The sequence below is a fragment of the Tenebrio molitor genome, chromosome 1 (assembly GCF_963966145.1).
Source record: "Tenebrio molitor chromosome 1, icTenMoli1.1, whole genome shotgun sequence".
NCBI lineage: Eukaryota > Metazoa > Arthropoda > Insecta > Coleoptera > Tenebrionidae > Tenebrio > Tenebrio molitor.
In genome coordinates, this window is record NC_091046.1 from 22,096,736 (window position 1) to 22,116,019 (window position 19,284).

The 19,284-nt window shown below is 32.2% G+C and overlaps 1 protein-coding gene across 1 annotated transcript in view; it reads left to right on the top strand.

Moving 5' to 3' along the window:
• The first annotated feature begins 6,619 nt into the window (after positions 1-6,619).
• Trhn (tryptophan hydroxylase) overlaps positions 6,620-19,284 on the top strand; it is a 56,799-nt gene continuing 44,134 nt past the window's right edge. The window contains exons 1-4 of the mRNA XM_069062046.1: positions 6,620-6,762; positions 7,400-7,721; positions 8,452-8,617; positions 8,670-8,720. Of these exons, the coding sequence (XP_068918147.1) occupies positions 6,658-6,762; positions 7,400-7,721; positions 8,452-8,617; positions 8,670-8,720 (644 nt within the window). The 5' untranslated portion in view covers positions 6,620-6,657. The remainder of the gene's footprint in view (positions 6,763-7,399; positions 7,722-8,451; positions 8,618-8,669; positions 8,721-19,284) is intronic.

A 19,284-nucleotide genomic window follows, 5' to 3' on the forward strand; every position in this document is an offset into this window, starting at 1 on the left:
ACTATAGTCGGATACCAATTTTCGTATTAATACGATTTTTGGAAATCAGAAAGTTTCTAACGAACGGGCTATGTGAATCACCCTGTATATTAATTAGAGCATAATTTCAAGGCAAAAATGTTACTGCTTGAAGGATATATTTCAGATTTTGTGCGCTAGGAACTACTTCCTCTACGACGTAGAATTTAGTGGTTTTTATGTCAACCAATCTCTCGCTGGACAAACTTTACCTAAATTAAATTAATCTATTCGGTATTATTACATAATCAGTACAATCTTATATACAGGTGGCCCAATGAAAACCTTAAATAATTTCTGAAAGATCTATATTTTTGATAAATGTAAAACACCTCACTGATTTTTTCAAATAGGATCATATCAAGTATGGCACATTACGTGAAAGGTAATTTAGTGAAAGATTCAGTGGTATGGTCATTTTTGAAGTTTCACCAAGAAATAAGAGATGTAAAAAATGGTGTTTTATTATAATTTTTGTATGTACTTGTCAACTAGGAATTTTCAAAACTTTTTTAAAGACAAAAAAATAAGTAAGTAAGTAATGGTAAATTGATTATTATTGTTCCGCAAAAAGATAATGCAGATTCGTCTTTTTCTAATTTTAATTAGTTATGTCTTATTAAATATCGAACATACGTGAAACATTGGGAAAATCATTTTTGTACTCACAGCCTTGGAAGTGACGCTTCTAACATCCAACGCTCAATCAGCAACAAGATTTTCCCGATCGACTCGAATGTAAAAATTGCAAAAAACACTGGCTCTAAGGTATTAAAAAAATCGACTTTTGCTAGAAAAGCCTTGAAAATATGCCAACAAACAATTTTCAGTATAATTTTTGATATTTTTGTCCTTACACCCCTGTACACATTTTTCATAAACGACCTCATAACGTTTTCTTGATTTTGTTGGCAGTAAATTTTGTATGGTCACATTTGCGGCTTCCCTAATCTCGGGAGGAGTACAAGAAATATCAGTAATAAATATCACTCATAGGTGGATATTGCACAAATATCTTCGAACAAAACTCACAAATTATTGCAAAAATTGAAATGTCAAGTGAAGCAATTGTTTCTAATAACCAAAGGTCACTGCCTACTTGGTTTTATATTCGTTTATGTTTAGTGTATTAAAACAATAGTTATTTGTATCACAAATATTTAAATTTTAAAATCAACATCGCTCTTGTTTCCTGACGTTTATTACATTTAATTAATTTGTTTTGTTTTTGACATCTTCCTGAAACATTTGGTGTAATAGGTACACCAGCCCATATTGTGGCTTAATTTTAATTAATTAATTTTAGTTAAATATTGCTTCTTTTTAGTTTGTACGTTATTACATAGGCTGTCCCAAAATTGGCGTACCTTATCGAGGGTGTTTAAATATGTATACATGAAAAAAATATGCAAAAAATATTTCCAACAAAAAAATCAATTATTTTTATTATTATTATTAACGGTAATACAATGTAAACAAAGATATATTCGTACATCATTACCTAGCAATGTTACCGTAGTGGATTTAAAATAATTTTTTCGATTTCCAAAGCTTCTAAATTCTCTATTACGCAGGATTAGATATTGGTAGTGAGTGATCTCGTACTTCTTTCTGACGTTTACGGTAATTTCTTCTACACCGTAGTGCACCGTTAGTACGCCATTTTTGGGACACCTGTATAAATAGAAAAACATTTTTAACGAGCCTTCCACAGAACAAACATTGACGCTTGACAGAATTTTGATAACACATGCCAACCGAAACCGATGACAACTCAATATCCCTACGTTGCATGTGTTTCTGGGCGATTTCGAAATCTACAAACTACCGAATTCCGGCCGGAGGCACGAAACAAATTTTAATTTAATGTTCGTACAAAAAATATTGTACGAGCCACTTGCGTGAAGACATCTTCCCGCACTTGGTTCGTAAATAACTGTTATACTTTAGCTCAAAGAACAGATTCAGTTGTTAATAATAATCAAAAACGTAAATTCCGAAGGCTTACTGGCCTGGAATGAAAATTTGGAAGTAACAGTTATAGGTCACATCTTAATGGAATCTATGAAGCAGTAATGTTAAATTCTGCACACCCATATATGGCATATGTAACAATAATTAAGGGATAGTTTGTTAAGTGTTGACAAGCTTGTGTTATCAGAAAATGGTATAAGTGAAAAAAGTCCAAAGTCACTTTCGACTTACATAATAATAGTATATTATGTTATTCCGAGCAAAAATGGTTTTATGTGCCGCAGGATATAAAACCATTTTTGCTCCGAATAACATATACTATTTTTTCTTCAAACCTTCATAACAAATTAAGTAAGAAATGTTAAGAAACCAGGTAGGAGATTGGATAGACTGATTTAAAATAGCTCGTTTTGCAAAGCATTACTATGACTATGACTACTATAAACAACGCTGTGAACGAAATACGAAATAATTATCCGTCTGTCAACCCGTTTTAATTTGGATAGATTTTGTAAGTACGTTTTGCAATAATGTACAAGTTTCTTGATTAAACCTTATTTATTCACTTCAGCTTTCAATATCTCACATTCAGACACGAATTTGTTACAATTTGAGGTAGGAATTTCAAATGATTTAGCTACTTTACTTCACAGCCGCTCATCAGCGGAGATAATAACTTCACGGACGCCGGTCAGCTCGTTAGATGCCATGATAATGAAGTGACACTTTAGCATTATCAATGCAGCAGTATAATGTCATAATTTACGGACGTTTGAAGAAAAAGAAACTTAAATTAAAAATTTTAAATCATGGGAGCGAAAGAGTTGAGAAAATTCTGAAACACTAGAAGTTCCATTCCTATAAGATATGTAATGAGTAAAGATGACTTTGATTGTCACATCGGAGTTTGTCCAACTTAATTGGACAATTAATTTCTATTGTAGGAAGACATACACAACGTCCTTTGAAACTTAACGTGAGAGTAGATATTCTTCGCCATCACATTGTTGAAACTTTCTCCATAATTGATACATTAAAAACATTGAAATTTACTGACGAAAATTCATTTTAAGAACTTATCTTTCAGCAACATGGAAAACCTCTACATTATACTTTACTTGTAAGATAAATTTTAAATAAATACTGTATTGATTTAAAATAGCTAATCTTAACCCTCCACCACCCGACGGCACGGCAATTTTGCCGGAGTACATACACTATTACGGATAATACTATCAAGTAATAGTGCAGTGCTTATCAACATAATTACCGGCGTCTCGCCTCCACATTTTGACTTTTTTGTGTTTTATGTTCTGTGTCAATGTTAAGGAATTTCCTCACGATATGACATGAGTATAATAACATACCTTTTTGAATTTCAACCACCAATTTTTAAATTTTTAAAAAGAGATTGCGGTACTATTCCCGTTGCTGAAATTATAAGTGGTAAAATCGAAATTTTTTCTAAACACCAAAGATGTCTCATAGCAAAAAAATAGCTTATTATTATATTATTATTATCGAAAATTTTTGCATTTTAAGTCAAAAATGTTATGTAATTATCCTTTTTAAAGTAGAATTTTATTTATTTTGATGTAATTATGATTTCTTAGTGCTTATTCACAATGGACATAAGACATAAGAAATACATAAGAGATACCTAAGAATAATTTGTAAATTTGGACAATTGGAAAATTATTTATGTGTCCATATAACTTGAATATGATTCTCCATGCCTTTTTGTACACAACAATAATGTTTACTGAAGTTACTTCTCATAAGTTACGTAACAATTAATAGTATATACACTGCATGTATCATGAATTTCTTATGCCTTATGTCAAGCTTATGTCCATTGTGAACAAGCACCTATGTTTTATGTTTATGAAATAAAACTGTATGAATTAATGAATTAGAAAGAGGAATGCAACAGAGTGACTCTCAAGATTGTCAGATTCAGGTCCAGTAGACATTTTTCTTTGGGCACATTTGGAGACAAGAGTGTATGCAACTCTACCAGAATTTCGAGAATATCTTACACATCGAAATGGAATTAGCTATTCCTATTAGCTTATTCCAGACGTCAGTACTAAAGTTCGAAGTAGGAAAATTTTTTTCAATATTTACAATACATTTTCATTAACAATTTTGTTTCATCTTTGTCCACCTACCCGAACAAACGAGTTTTCAAATTAGATTTAAGATTCCCATTATTTTAAGGTTTTACTTTTCTCTACTAATTGCAAATCTACAAATAAAGAATAAAACATTAACAGTTACAGGTTTGCGATTATGTATGGAACCGGCTCCGTTCTGCTAAAATGGTTTAAACTAGAACCCAGAAATTGTAAACAGACTTAGGACTACTCATTGAAAGCTACTTTTCAAATGATTTAAAATATTTTTTTTATACATGTTTTCAAAATACAAAGCCAACTTGATTTTTTTTTAATGGGAACATGGGTTAAAAGGTGTATCCTTGAAAAGCTTATTTTTTAGAATTAAATGATGTAATAGGTTTGGTGATTTCTTCAATAGAATCTTGGAAACAATTTTTTTAAATAAATTTACAACATACCCATTATTCTAGCTGTTAACATACCTAGCGATGTTATGACTATCATAACCACCGCAGATGTCGGTTTGAAATCCGAGCTCGTAAAGCGAGGCTTTTAAGACATCTAAGGTTGTTATGATTCATAACATCTGTGGTTTGTTCAATAGTTTATAGGTTTCAGAATAAGCCGAAGAGAATTTAAAACAATTAAATCAAAAAACTCGTTTTAAAATAGATTGAGTTGATCGCGTTTGCATGATATGTTCAGGTGTCATAGTTACATTTGATTGTTTATACAGACATTTCGCAAAATGAGTTTGAATGATAGTGTTTTACCGGAAAACGTCTTAAATGAAGAAGAACAAGCTTTAAATAGATTAATATCGAAAAAATCGAAAGGCAAGAGACACAGTGTAGTTTCGTAGTGTATTTATCTATTTGTTTATACAGTCGAAGAAGCCCCTCATCATTATGGACGTACCACTCGATGCTACGAAGTGCAGTTCATTTTTACTATGGCATAGCTCTGTCTATTTAAGTAATTATTATTGTTTTTAGTTCCGTCTGTTTGAATTAATAATGAATAAAGTTAGATATTGTCCTTCATTTGTTGATTGTTGTTGAAATGTCACTATGGCAATATTACCCTACAGCATAACTGTACTAGTACAGTTATATATATTTTTTTAATTTGAATTTGATAAGTAGCTTTTAGTGAGTCCTAAGCGCATTTAAAATTCCAAGGTTCTAGCGTAAACCATTTTAGCAGGAAGGAGCCGGTTCCATACATAATTTACAAATGACTCATTTTTCAAAAATGATCATGTTGCGTATTCCTCATCATAAATTATCATTTAAATGTGTCGCATATAGTTGATGGGGTTGAGGGAGTGGAACTTCGATCAAACACAAATTCATCAAAATACGGTCCCTTTGTTATTCATTTGCCATGTTCAGTTAATGGATAGCAATTTAAACACCTAACTTATTTATTACTTTCGGTTAACTAATTCATTGTAGATATATTTTTCTTGCAACTTTAAACCCGATTCACTCGAAAAATGTCAATGTCAATTTCATGCTATTACACACGAGTATGATCAATTGATCACATATGCCGAATTCAGAATTCCAACGGCCATCAAAACACGACGAAAGAAATGTAGAGCGCCAATTAAAAAATCTGTCGATAATGATATAACGTGAATTTAAAAAACAATCGAAAAATAACAATGATATCTGAAAAAAAGAAGGTTCACTTGTCTAAGGATTTTACACTCGAAATGTATCAGGATAGTTGAAATTTACACTGTACTTTTACCTCAATAATAATTTATTGAAAAATAAACATTAGCAGAACGGTTATAACTGATTTGTATATGTTTTTCTTTTAGCTATATTCGGCACTTTCATTTCTCTGATTGCGAATGAATCTAGTTCTACACAAATTAGTTAACTTCCTTAATCTGCTGAAATTCTTATAATTTCCGTTAATAACAGAAACATTAGAATTTACAAGATTATGAAACAAATAAACTTCAATTTGCGTCTATACTTTATGTAAGTTTGTAAGTTGTAAGTTGAGCTTTTTGAAAATAATTAAAAAGAAACTTGGCCAACTAAATTTAATCCGTTTTCACGCAGTATTGTCATTGCCATTTTCCTAAATGCCAACGCCTAATATTGTAGGGATTTGAATAGATTATTAAATTGGATGGAATATATGTCAAAAGATTGCTATTTAGAAATACAAATTGACCAGTTCAAGAATGTTTACTAAAAATCAACGAAATAAATTTCGGACATTTTATTTTTTTACTTGCCTTTTTTTAAATTTTCTTTGATATAACAAATTATCAACTTTTATTAGTTTAAAGAGAATATTAATAGACAAGCATTTACAAGTTTAATAACGACAACCATCCTTTTTAAACGGTTTATAAATGTAGAAAAAGTTAAAATTATATCAAAGAATCGCCATAAACTCTGATTCTGCCAATCCAATTTAAGGATGTGCGCGTCACTTCAGCACGAAGGGAAGTTTATAAAAGCTGATACGAAGACCTGAATCGTTACAGACTTGTTGGTCTTTCCAAGAGCAGTAAGAAATGAGTGGCTCAGGAAAACCTTTACTGGGTCTTTGGCTTTATCGAAGTGGTGAAGAATGGAATTACAAAGAAGACTGTCCTATACAAACCACCAGCATTAATCAGGTTAGTTTTGTAAATATTGGTTTTATTCATATTATAACATTAAACATTAATTATTACATATGCATATATTACTGGCATAAGGTGAAATTTACTTTCGAGAAGAGATCAATTTCTTCTCTTAACCTAAAATCCTTGTTCTTTATAATATTAATTTAAGTGGTTATTATTGTTATACCGAGCGATCATTTAAAAAATAAATCGAGTTTGCTTTGGAGCCTATGCTGTAGCATGGGTTGCCATAGGTAACACGCCGACTCGATTTATTTTTTAATTGATCGCACCGTATTAAAAAGAAAAACTTAAATTTTCATTATACTCTCTTTATTAATAGGTACCTACTAAATACTGTGATTTATTGTACAAGTTTATAAAGGTCACAATATTTTTATATTATTTTTATTTGATACAACAATGGACCTTTTTGTTCATATAACTTTAACTTTACATATTTTTAAATATGAATCCGTTTTATTTACCTAACAAAATCCAGAATTTTGTTAAGTTAGATATTGTTCTACCAACTATGAATGGAAATTGTCTACATTGTCAAAGAATATTTCCGCATTCTTAATGTACTAATTATTATTATTTTCAAATACTTACGATATAAACTTATGTGGAATTTATAACTTAATAGGCAACAAAAGAAGAAATTAAGCCAAAAGTGGAAAAAATATCTGTAATATTTACATTAAAGAATCAAGTAGGTGGGTTACTTAGAGCACTTCAAGCTTTTCAAGATTTAGGAATTAATGTGGATCACATCGAATCCCGTCCATCTCAACTTGGGGATAATCAAGTTGATTTCTTGGTCGACATTGATGCTGATCAACGTAAATTGGATCAGTTAGGTCGTCTTCTCAAAAGAGAAGTGCAAACGATGGTCATTGGTAGTTATGGTAACAGTGAAGTGAGCGAATTTCCTCCTCCTACACCATTAACGGCAACTGCAAGTTTTGGTAGGTACTTACTAGAAAATTTACGTTATTGATATACCTACATTATTCCAACCTGAGATGTTAATAAACTGATTTTTCCAATTGATAATAGTAGTTTATTTAACGAGTTTGTGTGTAAATTGGGCTTTTTTTGGCATGAGTGGGCCAGTTTAAAACGCGAGTGAAACGAGCGTTTTAGAGGCCCACTCATGCCAAAAAAGGCCCAATTTACACAAGAACGAGTTGAATACAACATTTTTTTGTTCGACGAGCCCCTTAAAGGCTCCAAATCGCATAAAATCTTTAAAATTGGCTTGACATTTCGTTTTGACAAGTTGTGACATTTATCAGAATCCGCTCACACAGGAGAAATTTCTCAAATTCTGACAGTGTCGAACAAAAAAATCCGTTTATTGTATTAATAAAAAGTAATAGTAGTAAAATCTAGAGTATTATATATCAATAATAGATAGTATTAAGTACTTAAATATTTAGTAAAGGAAACATAAAATAAGAATTTTGTTAATAAAAATTTAATATTAATAGCAGACATTATCGCTTTAATAGAAATCCTCATATCATTTGAGGTCAATAGTAAATGGTTCCTTTTTATTCTCGTGGTGTTATACCTAATAACATTTATTTTTGATGGCGGTTTTATTGACACTCAAATAAAATTAAAGCCAACATTTACTGTTATAAATTACATACTTTGTAAATGGAGTTACATATGTGAAAATCTTATTTGTAGATTTTGATGAAATGCCTTGGTTTCCGAAAAAAATATCGGATCTAGACCAAGCACAGAATGTTCTTATGTATGGTGTCGAACTTGATGCGGACCATCCAGGTTTTAAAGATCCCGTATATAGAAAAAGACGAGAACAGTTCTTCAAAATAGCAATGAACTACAAACAGTAGGTGTTAGTGAAGGTTTCGAATAATGTGTTATTGCACTGTTGATTGTAGTGGTCAACCGATATCCAAAGTTCAGTACACTCCGGAAGAAATTAAAACATGGTAGGTACATACTCGTAATATTGCCTTACCTTTTTCTATTGGCAAAATATTAATTTATTATGGGCCACTTTATAGAAAGAGAATTAAATATTTAATTCGAATTAAATTTTAATGCGCGATTAACCCATGAATGTGTTCGGTTAATCCCGCATTTGATGATGATTAACTTAATTTCGCTTTTGTAAACTGACCCTATATGTATTTAATCTAAAACAGCATTCGCCTCATTTTAACCAATTTTGTTATAATTTAAATCATTAAAAAAATATATATATATATTTTGACATATTAACGACCGTATTTACCAACGCCAGTTAACGTTAACTGTAGGTTAAAATACTTCGTTAGTTTAGTTACCTATTGTTATAACAATGTTTTCGTATATTTTAACCTACAGTGAACTTTAACTGGCGTTGGTGAATACGGGTCTTCGTCATTTAAAGTTAGTCATGTTTTACTATTTAAAATTATTTTTGTCGAAATAATTAATCACGAACCCCTAATTATGACATCAACAAATCTACTTTACAAAATTAATTTTGTTCATTGATTTTTGTAAATATTCTAGGTAAATAATAACAGTTATTGTAATTTTTTGTTGTTACAGTCTTTCTTTTATTAAACTCAAAAGTCGGAATGTTGGATTGTACGGTGCGATCAATTAAAAAATAAATCGAGTCGGCGTGTCACCTATGGCAACCCATGCTATAGCATAGGCTCCAAAGCAAACTCGATTTATTTTTTAAATGATCGCTGGGTATAGTCGTATGTACAGACTGATTCATATAACTTTTCGACTCTGACGAAATTTAAATGCAGCCAGTAATACGTTTCTTATTCATCAATCTGTATATCTACAAAACCTGGAACTAAATAATTTGGCAAAATTAAGATTGTCGAACCATTTTTTAAAAAGTTCAGTTTTATTTTTTAAAAGAACATCTTTTCAGATAATCGCGATTTTTTAATGATTTTTATTTTCATACTATACTACGTCATCGACGCTTTTTTTTAACTGACAATTTAATTCATACACTAAAAATCCCCTAAGCAGCGGTGTTTTTATCATTATAACAGCGAAAAAAGTTTGTCCTAACTTTTCCAGCGACAAAACGAAACCTAACGTTTGAAAGCGTCTGATTCTAGTAGGTTTGCATCATAGTGATTTACGTATAGTCCATTCATTTTAAATCTTGGGTTTAGTAATAAAACTTGCCTGCTTTGACACTTGTCCGAAACTCAGTGAATCTAAAACTGTGTTCAATACCGAGTGTCAACTACCAAACCTGACCATAGGAATTTAACATGAAACATAGTTTTTGCGTGATTTCAGGTACCTACTTCATTAAGAAATTGATTAAATTTAACATTTGTTAAATGGTCAAGTTATTAGAAACATTTTTATTCACATTTATCAAAATATCGAAATATGTTTGTGTTTAAATTTACTACTAAAATCGCCCAATAATTTGATTATTAAAAATACCATCCCAAACATTAAATTTCTGAGGGCATTGCGTTCTTGTAGTTAAATTTATCCGCGGATTTTCTTGAGACAAATATCGAGTGTTCTGGGTGGCTCATTATTTAACATACATTTGCATTCGTCAGTAAAACATCTGTTTTTAGGTACTACGAGTATAAATATGTTCTGCTTACCTTATCTATACGACGGGTGCAGGTAATAATAAGACATCCCAAGCGTAGACAGAAAGTACATAATAATGGGGTTTTCCAGAATTTTAAAAATACAGGACCGGCCGGCCGTAAGCCACTAAACAATTATAGTCTTAGTTGTACCGTTCAAGAAATAACTTGTGTTGTGTAAAGTGAATTCAGTGCGTTAATTTTACTCAATATGTCAGGTGGTTTGGGTCATTTGACTTATCAGTCTGAACAAATTATTCTTAATGTGCTGGAATATTTGTTGCCAATACTGGTGAATCATCTAGTGAATTTGATTCAGATGACGATTAATTTTCTATTTGTTTATGTAAGTATTTTATTATTTTATTTATTAATTTACTTTAAACATGTAATGGATACTTTATTAATTACTCTTATTTCTTGATTTAGTAATCTTATTTCTCAAATACAAAATTTCCCAATACAAAATCAACAATCTCTTAACATTTTTTTGGTCACTGATCGCAAAATGTGTTTTAATTTTTTTTTATTTGCGGATACTTTAAGGTCTCTTTCTTTTGCTCGTCGATAAGATAGTGAAAGTACGACGTGGTACCAATTTTATGTGAACAGAGGGGTTACTACTTTACAGTACCCACACAATGAAAACTTGCCGCTTTCGTAATTTACGGCGTTTTGAGTTTACAACTTTACTCAAGATTTAAAATGAATGGACTATATTCATTTAATTGTCTTACCGAATTACACTGAAGCTTTTTTTTGGGTCGATGTAAACTTGACATTTATAATTCGAGTTTTGTTGTCTGGAAATTAAACTCAAAAAACTGCTAGAAAAAATTACTCGTCCTACGAACTCTTTTTTTTTAGAGGCTGTTTTTTTCGTTAAATTGCCAGATAACAAAATTGTCATTGAAATGTCAAGTTTACTTGGACAAAAAAAAGCTTTCGTGTAATTATAAGTGACAATAGCAAAGCAATAGCTCTCTCAGAATGGTATGTATACAGGGTGTCCCAAAAATGGCGTACAAACTACTTACTACCTTATCGAGGATGCTTAAATGTACATGAAAAAAATATGGAAAAAATGTTTCCGACAAAAAAATAAATTATTTTTATTATTATTATTAACGATAATACAATGTAAACAATGATATATTCATACATCATTACCTTGCAATGTAGAGGATTTAACATAATTTTTTCGATTTCCAAAACTTCAAAATTCTCTATTATGCAGGATTAGATATTGATAGTGAGTGATCTTGTACTTTGTGATAATATGTACGATGAGACGTAGCTGTCATGCCAAATCAGAAAATAAGTCCAATAGAATTTTTTTGACATTTTTCTGGCGTTTACGGTAATCTCTTCTACACCGTAGTGCACCGTTAGTACGCCATTTTTGGGACACCCTGTATTTGCGAAATTTTTGTTGCTTTGAATGTAACGAAATAGTTATTTTTTCACGATCGGGAGTAGAAATCAACTTCTCTGATGTCAACGTCGTGACAGAAGTAGAGCATTTTCTAGGGAGCAAATATTTGCTCCCTAGGGAGTTTTCAATTTTTGACAGTTGTGACAAAAGTCTAATGGGAGTTTTCATTTTTTTGACAGTTGTGACAAAAATCTAATTGTGTTGTCAAGGCATAAATCTCAAAAACTACTAATTCCATTAAATTCATGGAAAGATGACAACTCATTTGTCATCATTTTTTTTATTCTTAAAATTTGAGATTTTTGTGCTGTTTCTACTCCCTACCGTGAAAAAAATAGTATATATACTTGTGGAGAGAATGCTCATTTCTCTCCCTCAATATACAGGGTGTCTTAGCTAAGACTCAGTTATTTTCCAACGGATTTTTGTGAAATTTAAAATGCAGATATTTTAGACGGTGAAGAATAAAATCCCATTAATGCAATCACCAAAGTCTTAAAAACGTAATTTTTACATGCCTTTTTAAAATGTTGAATCAATTGAGATTTATATCAAAAAATTGATCGTCAATTAAAAATGCTGTAAGGAGAAACTCGTCCTTGAAAGACGTCTGGTTTGCAAGTAAAAAGAAAAAAACTGTGTTAAACGTGGCTGCAGATGCAAAAACGTAGACGCTTATGAAACAAACGCCGAATTTTGATCACCCCTTTTCGCACAAATGCAGGTGACATATTTGACGTTTATCTTGCTAACCTTACAAACACTTACAAAGTTAAAGACAACATTTGGAGGTAATTTATTATACTGGATGCTTTAATTCTTCCATAAAGGACTAAAACACGATCGGGATATTTTAGCAAGGTAATTTAGTTCACGTACGCTTCCTCTGTCTTCAAATAAATTGACGACTCTCTTAACCTTACATTTTGTAAAGCCTACATTTGGATGGTGTTCCACGAGAAAACGAACTGTGTCATTGAAGTTCTTACGACACTCTCCATAGGCAATTTTTTTTCCTTTTTCAACAATATTGAAATTTCTGCCGCTGTAGTCTATTTTTAGAGTATTTTCAATAAATTTTCACAATTTGACATTTCTAATAAAGCGCGCCCAATTTTGACAGACTTTAAAGGGTGTACAAAATGTTGCTTGGCAATTAATCATCAATTGTTTCAAAAGGTAACTGCTCAAATACCTTCAAATTTTACATTAAAATGTTTAACGACAAAATCTAATCTTTTCGTTGAATCAGACAAGTGATTTACTTAATTGTTTGTGTAGACCCCTATTTTTTAATGTTTAACAATCTGATAATAATCGCGCATAATTTTCGATAAAGAAAACATGTGTTAAAATTACATTTTTTAACTTGAGGTAATTTTATTATTACTAATTGTACCTTCAGGGTCTAAAATATCTGAATTTTAAATTTCATAAAAATCCGTTGGCAAATAACCGAGATATTAGGCTCGAAAATCTTAGCTGAGACACCCTGTATAATATACTATTGTATCACAAGGCTAGATAATATCATTTTGCAAGTGCAAGCACTTGCAAAACATTTTCTAGCCGTGTAATACACAAAATTTTTTCGGCCCACAATTTATTTAAAGCAAAATATAATAATATAATAATTTTTGTTAAAAAATTACCGAATGGGTAATTTATTTTTCATTCATTGGCAACATAAAGGATCCAAGAAGCGACAGTCACGACCAAAGTCAGTCAATTCCTCAAATATTCAACCGTCGTCGTCCTCTGTGTTATTACCGTAGAGGGTTATTATTACTAAGGGTACGTTTATGTTGGAGCCGTCTATGTTGGAGCTACGATGAGCAATAAAAGCGGCGACAAGAGCTAACTGCCATGGTTTTCAAATGGCAACTCGCTCTTATCGCCGCTTTTATCGCTCATCGCAGCTCCAACATAAACGTTCCCTAAGACGTCGCTTGGTACCCCCTCGGCCTCTACTGATATACACAATGTATGTATAGCTTGCAATAAAGGATACAAATTTGGCCGACATCAATATTTTACACTTAAAAAATTGTACCAAAATTCCACATGACATTAACATTTTGTGCCTCAAGCCCGATGTCAAAAAGTGTGTTCTCAAACTATAGTTATTTGTATCACACGGCTAGAAATTGCTATTTTGCAAGTGCAAGCACGGTTTGTGGAGCAGAGGCGCCAGTAATGCGAGCAGTTGCAAAACGTTTTCTAGCCGTGTAATACACAAAATTTTTTCGGCCGGCAATTTATTTAAAGCAAAATATAATAATTTTTGTTAAAAAATTACCGAATGGGGAATTTATTTTTCTTTCGTTGGCAACCTAAAGGATCCAAGAAGCGACAGTCACGACCAAAGTCAATCAATTCCTCAAATATTCAAAACCGTCGTCGTCCTCTCTGTTATTACTTATTAGTATTACTAAGACGTCGCTTGGTACCCCCGCGGCCTCTACTGCTATACACAATGTACGAGTATAGCTTGCGATAAAGGATACAAATTTGTCAGACATCAATGTTTTACACTTAAAAAACTGAACAAAAATTCCACATGACATTGACATTTTGCGCTGCCAACTTAAAATCTTTCAATAAAAATTCCTGTTTCGATTTTCTTGCCTAGGCAGGGAAATGCTAGTTTCCAGACGATTTAGACGAACGAAACATCAATGTTTCTAGACGAAGGCTGAAAATAGCTATTTACAATCGAGTGTGGGAAGTTACATTTTGCAGCGCGAAGTTTATTTTGAAGCACGACGCGCAGCGGAGTGTTTCATAAACTAAGCGCTGCAAAATGTTTCACACACAAGGTGCTTTTTGGCCGACGTTTTTTAATTTAAAATGTTAAAAACAATTACTAATTTTCGAATTTTAATGGAACGCACCCAAGAATTGTCAAATGTAAGGCAGAACCGACAGATGGCGCTGCTATTTTCATTTCTTTTGGATTTTATTTTCTAAACTAATTGAATTCAAAATGTATACATACAGGATGTTCTCGAAGTTGACGTGTTCCTTGTAACACGAGGTACTACACATTATTCTTAAGAATTTTAGCCTAAATCTTCTTAGTAAAATGTGTCTATTAACGGAGATAATTGATTGTATATTTTTATTGTTTTCTAAAATTTTAAGTCCGGTCCTGTCCATTTCTCCGCTGTACTAGATTAATAACTAACCTGGCCCAAAATGGTGTCTTTCCGGAAATCGCTTTGCAATACTCTCTGGACGCTACAGATGCATTCTGATAACGTGATAACATTGCCCATGCATTTGCAACATATCTGTGAGCTCATTATTTTCCTAATAATAAAACCATTTCGACTAATTAGATGACAACTCTGACAGTAGTTTTGATTAACGTCCATGCTTATTTGATTTTTTTTTGTCAATTCCAATTTCTAACAAATCAGCGCAAATTTGAGCAGGACCGGTTTCAAAAATTTCAAGAAAATTAACTTATTGTATCTTCATTGCCGTACACATTTTACTAAGGTGATTTTGGCTAAAATTCTTTAGAACAACGCATACTATCGCATGTTAAAAGGAACGCCTCAACTTCGAAAAGACCCTGTATTGTTCTCCTGCAACTCAGCTTCATTAAGTTAAAATTGTGTATTTCTTCTATGTTTCTTAAAGGTTAAAAACAAGGATTATTTACTTTGCCGGATAGTATGTGGGAAAAATTCACCGTCGCACAGTCGCTGTAAAAACAAAGTTTCATGTGACGCGAACAGTGTGTGTTTGCAAAGTTTCCATCACAGGAGGCCAAAAAGTAATTTTGAATGCTTAAGGTTGGTTACTATGAATTGAGAGATTAAGTCCGACTATTGTAAATATGCCGCCAGAAACCAAAATTGATTGTGAAACGAAAAAACATCCATCACTTAGCGGGAAATACAGCCATAATGCAACTGTTACAAAGAATTCGCTACCTTACGATTACGATATCTTTTGTTTGTCACCAGAAACCACATAGCCTCCAACCTAACCAAATTTATGACAATCTAGTAACGAATAGTAGTAATTTATTTTTGACAAGATTATAGGCAGGGAAATGCTAAAGTTAGTATATTAAATAGAGTTGGCTCTATCCTGGCTCCTAGGGGCGTTTTTCGATTGATAATTGGCTGCACTTTTATTGTCAAAATTGGCACTATTTGTGTTTAAATAAAATTGTTAATTATCAAAATGTATCTAGAGTGAAAAATAAATTATAAATACCGGGTGATCAAGAAGGACTGTTTAAGTTGGCAGTACAATTGAGAAAATTTTTTAATTCGGTTATTTATAACACTGCAACTGGATATGTTTTGTTGGTTTATTTGACAAATATCTGATATAGGTATAGCATTAACAACGACAAGCCACCAACAACCGGAAGTTACTCCTTTTATACGATTTAAAATACGATCCAGTGTTACCAACTTAAACAGTCCTTCTTGATCACCCCGTATTATAAATATTAACTATTTAGACATATAGACTTGTTTGCATTTACTTCACAAACCAGGATCGAGCCTACTTTCTCTTATACCGGGTGTAGAATTGATTTACGAGACATAGGATTTTACATGTAAAAATAAAGAGTTTCAATTATTGACTCCCCTAACAATTTTATGGCAAAATAGTGAAAATGAAAGTTAGAGACAATTAAAATTACTGTCTAATTTCAATCTTAGTTTTATTCTAACGTCTTGTGGTACTGAAAGAAAGGCAAGAAAAGAGTTAACACAAAAATACGAAAAAGTACTACTAGGCATGAAATTTTATTTCTTTCTTTAAATGGTATTATGGAGGATCTTCTTTAAGAAACTTCCAAGCAACATTTGCTTCAGGTTTCCCAGACCGACCAATTTCAGCCATAGAAACAATTCGTAGAATTGGAGAGAAGTTTGAACAGTTAATGGAAGATACCTTTTCATTCGTCCTGTAGTCCTGTACGAGTTCATTTGAAGGTCAGATCAAAAGAAAATTAAATAATAGTGAAACCACACGACAAATAATTTTAGAAGTCAAATTTCATTACTAGTACTGCTTTTTAGTATTTTTGTCTTAACTCCTTTCTTGCTTTTCTTTCAGTACCATAAGATGTTAGAAAAAAACAAAGAGTGGAATTAGACAGTACTTTTAATTCTCTCTAACTTTCATTTTAACCATTTTGCCATAAAATTATTAGGGGAGCCAATAATTTTTACATGTAAAATCCTATGTCTCGTAAACCAATTCTACACCCGGTATATCACTCTAGGAAATACTAGTTTCCAGACGATTTAGACGAATGGAAAATCAGTGTTTCTAGACGGAGGCCGAAAAAGTACTGTTCACGATACCCTCGCAAATGGAGTGACGATGTTTAGTTTAGTTTTTAGAACGACGCCGGCGTCCAGGTTCAGGTCGCCCTCGAGCATTTGTCAACGTGCTGGGAAATAATCTCATCTCGAATGTTTAGAATGGTTACTTTTAAGGTGAACGTTTCTATCCCATACAAAAGTATAGACCAGACATAGGACAGCTATACTTTATTCATTATTATAAATGTGTATCTTAGGAAAGCTTATGGAAAGCTTATTTTAGTTCGGCATAAGTACGGTTTTAAAGTAATTTCCAATGACTAATGCCATAAAAGTGCTGTTGCAAAGGCAAAGTGGTTTTTCAACTATACTGTCGGAACGTTATATCGCGCGTTCAAATGAAATCCTGGGCTGAGTAGGCGTTGGAAAAATTAAACCGTTTAGAACAGTGTAAAGTTTGAATTTCCCGGTGTTTGACACGAATGACACTTGTTTATGTTTAATTGGGACATAATTGAACATGTTTGTTTTCAGCAAAGAGTGCCCTTAGATATTTGCTTCTAGAATAGGAATCGTTAAGTTATTCTATTTTTAATGTAAAACATTGCACAGAAAGAAAAAAAGAAACATTTTTTTGGCTCTAAATTTTTGGTTAGTTGTCAACATCGTCCAATTAATCTACGCTGTAAAAAAAGCACAACAATTGACGGTTTCCAACGCCTCCCCAGCCCAGGATTTCATTTGAACGCACGATAGATGTGAATTAGGGACTTGTCGTTAGGTTGGCACTACCAGCAAAAGTAACTAGGCGCACCAATAAGGCATTTTGAATTTAGGACAGAACTCACTAACGTACAGTTCAATCATAAGTTTTATGCGACCTTGAGTTTGACAATTCACATCCAAAATGTTTTTACTTTACCTACCAATATTTGAAAATTTATGTAGGCAACACGAGACAGATGTCATTATAAATTTCAATTTTTGAGATTTTAAGTTGTGTTGTTTCGTGCTTTCTTGGTTTTCCTCCAAATTCGTTCCTTTGTTTTCATTTTATCTTTCAAAAAACACTTCTTTTCAGAACTCTTTTGATAACTATTTACAGTGGCGGCTCATCACGGGGGGCAAGGGAGCCCCCCCCAAAAAAAAAACAGCACAAAAATTCCCTTAAATATATAATTTATTTGGTTCGTTTTCGTACGCATATTTCACGAGTTTGATGTAAACACTGCAACGTTTAAAACAATTTTTAATTTCTCACGTAAAGTCCATTCACGTTGGATTTTCCTAGTCAAAGTCAAATAATTCAATATTGTGGCGGTGTGATTTTTAGTTCAAAAATGCTTTAGCTGTGTATGTCACCAATACGGGCTGATAAAGTAACCAAGTCATTCGTAGACTGTAGAGGTTATGTTATTCGCTGTCAGCAAAGAAACAGTCATTTTTCAAATATTGTTATTAAACTTTTTAGAGGATAACAATAGGTAATAATACATCCATTTTGTTGCACTAAAAATAGTGTCAGTTGTTAATCGGTATGATAGGATTAGGAACATACAATAGGTACCTAACTCCTACCTATTGGTGTTGTATTTTTCTGCTTGCGTTGTTGATTAAGTGAAAAAACCCTTTATGACTACATTTACTTAAAGGGGCACACAACACAAAAAACATGTTTATCTTAAAAAATAACCCTTAAAAAATAAACAGCGATAATGCTCTTTGTTTATTGCGTTTATTTTTTTTTTAACCCGATAACGGCAAATAATTAAATTCTCATGACGTCATTGGGCAGTTGGCTCCGCCAGGTTCAGTCTGCACATGCAGCGTTGTTATAAAATTCCAAGAATTTCAGAACTTGTGAGTAATGAAATGATAGTCATTTAGTCGAAACTAAATCAGTGTAGTGTTTCACTTATTATTTAGTGTCGAAGAAGGTCCCAGTTATTTACAGAAGATGGTTATATGCAGTGTTTTTGGTTGTGACAGTGAGTCTGGTAAATCCACAAATCGAAAAAATGGTATCGCTTTTCATAGATTTCCTAATCGTGAAAAATTTCCAAAACAATACGCTCAGTGGACTCTGTATTGCAAACGAAAAAACTTTAATCCTAATACTAATAGCCGCATATGTTCAAAGCATTTTAGGAAATCAGATTTTAACGAATCTCAAAGTATG